The following is an 8,138-nucleotide window of genomic DNA, read 5'->3' as shown; positions in this document are numbered from 1 at the left end:
AATATCTCATTACTATGAAAAAAAATCCACAGAAAATGACAAATTGATAGAATTAGTAAACCACAATGAGGTGTTAATGTCGGTCTATATCAAAAAGTCAAAAATTGAAATTAAAGCATACAAATATATTTACGAACAACAAATATTATTATTATTATTATTATTATATCACTATAGCCTAACTGGAGAGGACTATACACCAATAGCAGTACAAAGCGCTCAAGTGGGCGGGGAGTGTTATATGATTGTCTGAGACATAGTGAATGACAGCGCGTCTGTTCCCGCCCACCTGCTTGACGCACGCCGGCCCAGCCTTGCTACCTCTCCTACCAAACTTTCACCTTTTGAACTGCTTCGTGTTTCTCTAGCCACCAGACGCAAGAGGACGGGAATAATGGCGGACCATGGACTGACAAACGAAGCCGCTGCAGCCGCCTGCAAAGACGGAAATCCGATCACTAAGGTAGGGATGAAAAGAGTACATTCCAGCGGGGGTAGTTCTGAAGACTAGACCAACTAGCTGTAGCTAGCGAGCTGATAGCAGGTCTGTGTTGTAGCGCTGCTTCTTAGTGATGAACCGTTTTGCATGAAAACGTTGAGACAAATAAAAGTTACTCTAGATTATCTTAACTACCCAATCAACTAGCATATAATTCTCTAGTAGCTTTTTAGCTGAGTCATAGTCGGCTTGGTGTAAACGAGGTCGCTATTTTCGTGTAAGCCAACCGTGTTAAACCATAGAGGAGTGATTCAAACACACTCTTACCTTCTTGAACTTTCTGGAAGTTCACCATGACAAGCTAAAAAGAAATATTAATCAAATAAATGGTTAACACGTTAACAAGTCATCTTTCATAATGAGTATGAAGATTGTGTGGTGTGTTTTTGGTTGAGAAATCTGTGTTTTAAAGCTTTTTGTACCTGTTCCTTAGTGTTATGGATGTTAATATAACAGTATATCGGGGGGGGGGGGGGGGGGGGACTTTTGGAGATATTCTCATTCATTGAGTCCTATTGAGTTTCAGGGGTTTCCTCCGGGTTCTCTGGTTTCCTCCCCCAGTCTTTATCAAAGACATGTAGGCTGATGGGCGTTTCCACATTGTCCATGGTGTTTCCGTGGTTGGTACCCCGTCCAGGGGGCCACGAGTCCCCTGGGATAAGCTCAAGACTTCCCCCGGGCCACCCTGTGTAGGATGAGCGTTGTAATTTTATACCCCGTAACGTTTTTGATGACTCATCCTGTAAAAGTTTTGTGTTCTTCCAGTTAAATGCTCTCTAGAACGGACATGTCCGGGGGCGTTTCCTGGTCTACGGTGGCAGCTTGTGGACACAAACGCTGTTGTCTTTGTTAATCTACGGTCTTGTTTGTTTAGATCGGGCAGAGATAAGGCGTATCTCGAACACTATTGGCTGTCGTGTAAATCAGTCAAGCGCTTCAACACACCCGTAGATGTATTATCTAACTGGATTAGATTAGATTAGACATGCGTTACATGCAGCGTATTCATCAAACCGGTTCTGCTGATAACTGATTAGTTATTTGAGGTGTTTTGCGTTTTCGTTAAGTATAAATGTTAAATGAATACTCTGTGGCTCACTTTTTTTTTTCCTCTCCTTTTCTTTTTTGTTTGGCGTAGGACTTCATGATGCAGCAGACGATGCTGAGAGTGAAAGACCCGGTTAAATCGCTGGATTTCTACACACGCGTCCTGGGAATGATGTAAGTGCCGCCATGTTGTGTTGTGCTGCTGTGGAATGTTGCGGATCCTGATCTACTTCCTGGCCACGTCAGTAACGGTGCATTAAATAAACTTGTGATTAACTTTGGTATTCCAGTTAATGGTTATTGCAATTAGCCGGGATTAAGCAGTTACTGAAAATGAGGAATGAGCTATTATTGTGGCTTTGTAAAGCCTGGGTGATCCTAATAAACGGGACATACGAGCGCACCCTGTGACAAATGTAATGCATGAAGCAAACAGGAACGGCCGTCCAGCCGTCCTTTGAACACGCTGAGAAAGGAAGGAATTTTTTTTGCGACTGGACCTTTATGAATTTGAGCTGCGGTGGAATGCGGTCAGTCTTGATCCTCAATCTGGCTGCTTCCGACAAAGAGCCATCGTTTTGTTTTGTTTAGTTTTTTTCCTTTTATATATCAAGTTCCCTACATTGTGGACGGTGTTCCGCAGTTTCTTTGCAAATGCATGTCCAGACACGTTGGTATTCTTTATAATCCTGTAAACGAGGCGTCATTTTGATTCTTTACAAATCAGAGAAGTTGACACATTTCTATTGTATGTGTACAGATTACATATTACGTGTACAGTTCTGTAACACCCAGACAAAGAGTAGGGCAGTATTCACCCCGGGATGTAAACAACAAATAGCGTATAATACAAGTGACGCCATTATTTAAAGGTGCATTAGGTACGATCAGTCTTAGTCAGTTTTCCCAAACATGTTCTACATATCTTCCAGGATATTTGTACAGGTAAGGAATTTTATTTATTTATTTATTTTAAATTTCGCCTTTTGTTTCCATCACATTCATGTGTTTTTTATCAAAACATGTATATGTAATGGAAACAAGCTGCCAGCAGAAAAATTTCTCAAACATTTTACACTTTTGTTTATTTTTTATTTTAGCGCATGCGTTAAATAAACATGTAGTCAGTGGAAATTAGCTAACGAGTAGGCAGCTGAGATGAGAAGGTAAAAAGTTTGATTAGGATTTGTTCATTAGAACAAAGAAGAAAATAAGTCCATTGCAAATAAGTACTTTTCCTGCAGTCCTGTGCTCCAGCTCTCATTTATGACAATCACATTGCCATTCATTGAAATTCATCTATAATATCAAGCTAAATGACCATGTCATATCCTTCCATCCTAATGTAACTGTTGAATGCAGATTCATACCTCGTTTGTGGGACCTGACGTGTTTAAACTTGCTCCTGGAGATCTGTTTAGTTGAACCCCCTCAGGCTTTACAGAAGCATTTGACGTGGGCGTATAGCCTGTCACACGATTTCATATAGATTTACTTTACTCTGTATACTAATTATTACTTCATAGCAACAGAAATGTCCGTTTGTCAGTTTTTAAGGAAATTTGCATGTTTTCCATATATGCCGAAATTTAGTCAGGCTGCTTTTTCTTTGTTTGTCTAACACGGTCCAGAAAGCATGAAGTAAGAAATTTGGTGAACGCCTTTTTAAAAGGTGGCGTCCTTGTCAATCCAGTGGTCCAGTGAATCGTGTGGGGGTTTTTATTAAAAATTAAGAATTATTTTAATTCTTTTTAATTTGTTCCACAGCCTGCTGCAGAAAATTGATTTCCCCGCCATGCGCTTCTCTCTCTACTTCCTGGGTTATGAAGATAAAAAAGAAATCCCAACTGACATCAGTGAGAGGACAGCGTGGACTTTCTCACGCCGAGCCACCATCGAGCTCACACAGTAAGTGTTTAAGGAGCCGGGAACCATACTAATTTTCATCTCACAGAAACAGCTTTGGATTCTGGAAAAGCCTTTTTTTCTATTCAGTTATCACACGTCTTTTTAATTCAGTAGGCTGATGTAGCTTAAATACCAGACAATAGACTTCTCCATTCTCGGAATAGACAGACTGCTTTGACAATAGAAGTCGCGTTTACATAGAATAAAACACAATTATCTTTAACACCTGTTGTAATTTGAAGCTTCACTTTACTACAATGATGGGAAAACATTCGAGGAGAATTATACATAGAGACAAGAACAGGCATTTTTATATTTATTGCTATTCGTTCCAGCTGTTTAGTAGTAGATGGAGATGTTGACTAAACATACAGACAGATGTTCCATAACAGTTTGGGTTTGTTAGTCAGGATCTGTCGAGTAGTTTAACTAAAGTTGCCTCATACACTGAATCTTGACGAATTTTATCAACAGTCGTGTTATCCTGATTTTGTGACATGTCTCCATTCAGTGTCTTGGTATGCTTTTCATTCGTTTTATGGCCTCAGTGAGTATTCTGGCCCTTTTTTGGTTAAAAATACCGGACAAGCCGGTAAAGTGTGAAGCAGGGGGATAAGTATTGTTTTATTCTTCACTCTTTCATCCCATTTCTCTTGTTTCTTTCTTTCTTTCTTTCTTTATTTTTTTAAGTAACTGGGGTTCGGAGTCAGATGACAGCCAGTCTTACCATAACGGAAACTCAGACCCTCGAGGTTTTGGTGAGTCCTGATGTCCGTCAAATTCTCAGCAAAGGCTATTTGTAGAAAGAAAATGGCTTTATGGTATACGTGACATATACTATCACGGTGTATGTATACCACATACACTACCTAAAGATTCACAAACATTTCCATTTTATTTTAATAAGAAGTTTAAATGAATTCATAATACACTATCTCCCATTGTTGTCTTCCATATAAACTTATAATTTTGTAGCCTTTATTTATTTATTTACTTTCTAAATTTTGAAAAAGTGAAGAGAAATAACGGGCACAGTTGGAATTAGTGTCCCATGTGAGCAGGACTTCAGAGCCTCTGTGCAATTCCTCCTTTATGTCCTTGGGCCATTAGTGAGCCTGACCCTGCTGTTATGTACTCTGTCTAGCTGAGGAGCTGTGTATATATCACATGTGGGTTTTTACTGTGTTCCAGGACACATAGGAATCGCTGTGCCTGATGTCTCTGCCGCTTGCAAGCTGTTTGAGGAGCAAGGAGTGACCTTTGTTAAAAAGCCTGATGATGGTGGGTTTCTCTCATGTTCCCTGAGTGGTGTTCTGTGCTCCAGGCTTGTCTCCTATATACTATGTAGAGATGAGCTCTTAAGTCACATACAGTTTTCTGTCTGTCTGTCTATCTATCTGTCTCTGTCAATCTACAATGCTGTGAAAAAGTATTTGATTTCTTCTGTTTTTGTGTATCTTTCATACTAAATAATTTTAGATCTTCAGAATGAAATACAACATAAAACAAAGACAACTTGAGTTAACACACAATAGTTTTTATTTTTTTATTAAAGCAGAAACAGTTATCCAACACTTATCACCCACGTGAAAAACGAATTCCCCTCTTAAACTTAAAATCTGGTTGTGCCACCTTTAGGAGCAATAACTGCAACCAAACGCTTCCGATAACTGGAGATCAGTCTTTTGCTTACTTCTAGGACTAGGACGTACTCCTATGCTTTGGCTCATTGTCTTGCTGCATGAACCAGTTGCGCTTGAGTTTCAACTTACGGACTCAATTTCACTCAATTATTGCAAGTTGCGCAGGCCCTGAAGCAGCAAAGCATCCCCATACCATAACAATTCCACCACCATGCTTGACTGTAGGTATGATGTTCTGTTTGTGGAATTCAGTGTTAGGATTGCGCCAGATGTAACAGTTGCACAACCCTAGGTTTGAGGATCATCAAGGTGTGTTTTGACAAAATTCATATGAGCCTTAATGTTCTTCTGGGTTAGCAGTGGTTTTCACCTCACCGCTCATCCATGGATGCCATTTTTGCCCAGTGTCTTTCTGATAGTCGAGTCATGAACCTTTATTGATGCAAGAGAGGCCTGGCCTGTAGGTCATTTGATGGTGTCCTTGGTTCGTTTGTGACTTTCTGGATGAGTCATTGCTGTAATCATGGAGGAATTCTGGAAGGTCGGCCACTTCTGGGAAGGTTCACTACTGTGTCGAGTTTTTCCATTTGGAGATAACGGCTCTCGCTGTGGTCCTTTGGAGTCCCAGAGCCTTTGAAATAGCTTTGTAACCTTTCCCAGACTAATGTATTTCAATCACACTGTTCCTCATCATTTCTGGATAAGACCTTTTACCTTTAACCAACTTCATGCTGTTGAAAAAATTCTATTTAAGTGTTAATTTGATTGAACAGGGTTTGCCGTAATCAGGCCTGGTTGTGTCTAGTCCAACTGAGACTATTTAGGGTTAGGGGAAACTATTTAGTATGAGATCAGGCACTGCATCTCTCTGTAATTCTGTCTGTCCATCTGTCTGCCTGTCTCTTTGTTTTTTCACTTTTTCTTTCTTTTATTTCAATCTATCTTTATTTAATTTCTCTTTCTCCATTTTTACCTTTTTTCTGTCTTTTTCTTTCTCTTTCTGTACTCTTATCTTTCTTGATCTCTTTCCTTCTAGTAAACATTTACATTTTTCTTTCACTGTATATTTTTTCTCTCTCCTTTTTCTGTCTTTTTATCTTTTCATTCTCTCTTTTTAGTTGATCTTTTTCTTTCACTTTGCCTCTTTTTCCCATCTTTTCCTTTTTCTTTTATATTTTTTCCTTCTTTCTTGCCCCTTCATTCATTCTCCATTCACTTACATTTTTTTTCTTAATTTTTCTTTCGTGTTTCTTCTTTCTATTAATTCTTTCACTTCTCCTTTTTTTCTGTCTCTGTTCACCTTTTCTTTGCTTTTTCTCTTTCACTTTGTCTTTCTCTCTCTGTGTCTGTTATATTCTATTTCTCTTTCACTCACTCACTTTTTCTTTTTCACTTTTTTGCTTTCTCTCTCTCTCTCTCTCCCCCTCTCTCTCTCTGTTGTATTCTATATTTCTCTCTTTCCACTCACCCCTTGTCTCTGTTTCAGGTAAAATGAAGGGCCTGGCTTTCATTCAGGACCCAGATGGCTACTGGATTGAGATTCTGAGCCCCAACAACATGGTGTCCATCGTTTCGTAAAGATGCTCCCATGGCCGTGTGATCAGCTAGCAGACGTTTTGAAAGAAAGTTGCTGAAAAGAGAGCTAAGAAAAAAAGAGCCATATTTTTATGACCTCACACACGGTGCTCTTTTTGCGGAGAGGGCGAATCAGGGAGAAGCTCATTTCGAGGTGCAGCCGGTGCTAAGTGGCCGAAACGGCCGAGACGAGCCGATGAGCTTTATCTAGAAACACATCACTGACAATTAGACACTAATTATGAAACCAGTAGTACATTCTAACCATACAAATATCACTTGCATGACTAGCTTTGGAGTCGTTCCTATCCGTTTTTGGTGGTTTAAATTATATGCTATGCCACCTTTTGTTTTGTTCAAGAAATTCTATTTTATTATATAGCTCTCTTCTACATATTGTCATTATTAAATTAATAGTAGTTGTGGATAATTAAACAAAAATGCTGCTTGTCAAATGCTTGTGTTTTGTTTTTAAATGATATTTAATCATTTTGGAGAAATGACTAACAGCAAATTCAAGTAAAATTCCTAATCAAGAATTAGTTCTAGCAGAAATTGAGTGGGATACATATATAGTTTGCATATCTGTGTTTTATTAATACTTAATAAGTGCTTGAAGGATTTCTAATACTGTACTGCGTATAAAGGAATTTTAGTGCCACAGCTCAGACCCAAAGCAGTTCTACTTGGTTCACTTATAAGTATTTTGTAAGTAAGATATAAGTATAAAGAAATACAGTTAAGAGAACACAAATGCTTCTGGTTCAGCATTAAAGGAAGTAATGTGAGATATCTAAATTTATTGGGCAAGTTATAAGTAATAGTATTTGTGCAATATATTGAAATAATTTATATATATATATATTTATATATTATATATATATAATATATAATTTATTTTCCTAACCCTAAGCCAGGGCAGGTAGGATTGGAACCTACATTTCAAATAATTACACCGAAATCCATATAAAAGCCGATTAATCATTTCATGGGCTTCATTGTTAAAATTAATTTAAAAATCAATGTGTATGATTTGATTTGTGCACTAGTGTTTATTTTCAAGAAAAAAAAAAACTGTACACCCACAAGCACCACTTACACTCTAATGTGTTCACTTCCACACTATTAATCTGTGTTCACTTACACTTTATTAATCTGTGTTCATTTACACTCTATTAATCTGTGTTCACTTACACTTTATTAATCTGTGTTCACTTCCACTCTATTAATCTGTGTTAATTTACACTCTATTAATCTGATTATCTGACTTCCACTAGACATGTAAACAGAATGGGATAAAAAGACATAATAAATGAGACTCTGCCAGGCGTGGACTGGCCATTGGGAATTTTCCCCGGTGGGCCGGTGTTGTGTTTCTAGTTATATTTTGAAAATGGTTAAACACATCTTATGATTGTTGCGATTTTAATGTCTTTATTATCACAAACACCTAGTGTTATTTCTTT

At 38.2% G+C, this 8,138-nt stretch overlaps 1 protein-coding gene across 1 annotated transcript; it reads left to right on the top strand.

Annotated features, from left to right (window-relative positions):
* The first annotated feature begins 273 nt into the window (after positions 1-273).
* Positions 274-7,535, top strand: glo1 (glyoxalase 1). Its single transcript, XM_053620438.1, has 6 exons — positions 274-463; positions 1,638-1,720; positions 3,314-3,454; positions 4,145-4,212; positions 4,646-4,735; positions 6,584-7,535. The coding sequence occupies exons 1-6, from the start codon at positions 395-397 to the stop codon at positions 6,673-6,675; spliced, it is 543 nt and encodes a 180-aa protein (XP_053476413.1). The 5' UTR covers positions 274-394; the 3' UTR covers positions 6,676-7,535.
* Positions 7,536-8,138: the final 603 nt, after the last annotated feature.

Source organism: Ictalurus furcatus, chromosome 3 (genome assembly GCF_023375685.1).
Source record: "Ictalurus furcatus strain D&B chromosome 3, Billie_1.0, whole genome shotgun sequence".
In the NCBI taxonomy this organism is placed as follows: domain Eukaryota; kingdom Metazoa; phylum Chordata; class Actinopteri; order Siluriformes; family Ictaluridae; genus Ictalurus; species Ictalurus furcatus.
The sequence above is the reverse complement of the archived record's forward strand: the minus strand, read 5'-3'. Positions and strand labels throughout refer to the sequence as shown.

What these genes read in the sequence shown, in the direction of transcription:
- glo1 (XM_053620438.1), top strand. Translation starts at nt 395, where the DNA reads ATGGCGGACCATGGACTGACAAACGAAGCCGCTGCAGCCGCCTGCAAA. An exon ending in ACACGCGTCCTGGGAATGAT is followed by an intron (nt 1,721 to 3,313) that starts GTAAGTGCCGCC and finishes TTTGTTCCACAG; the next exon opens with CCTGCTGCAGAAAATTGATT. An exon ending in CTCAGACCCTCGAGGTTTTG is followed by an intron (nt 4,213 to 4,645) that starts GTGAGTCCTGAT and finishes ACTGTGTTCCAG; the next exon opens with GACACATAGGAATCGCTGTG.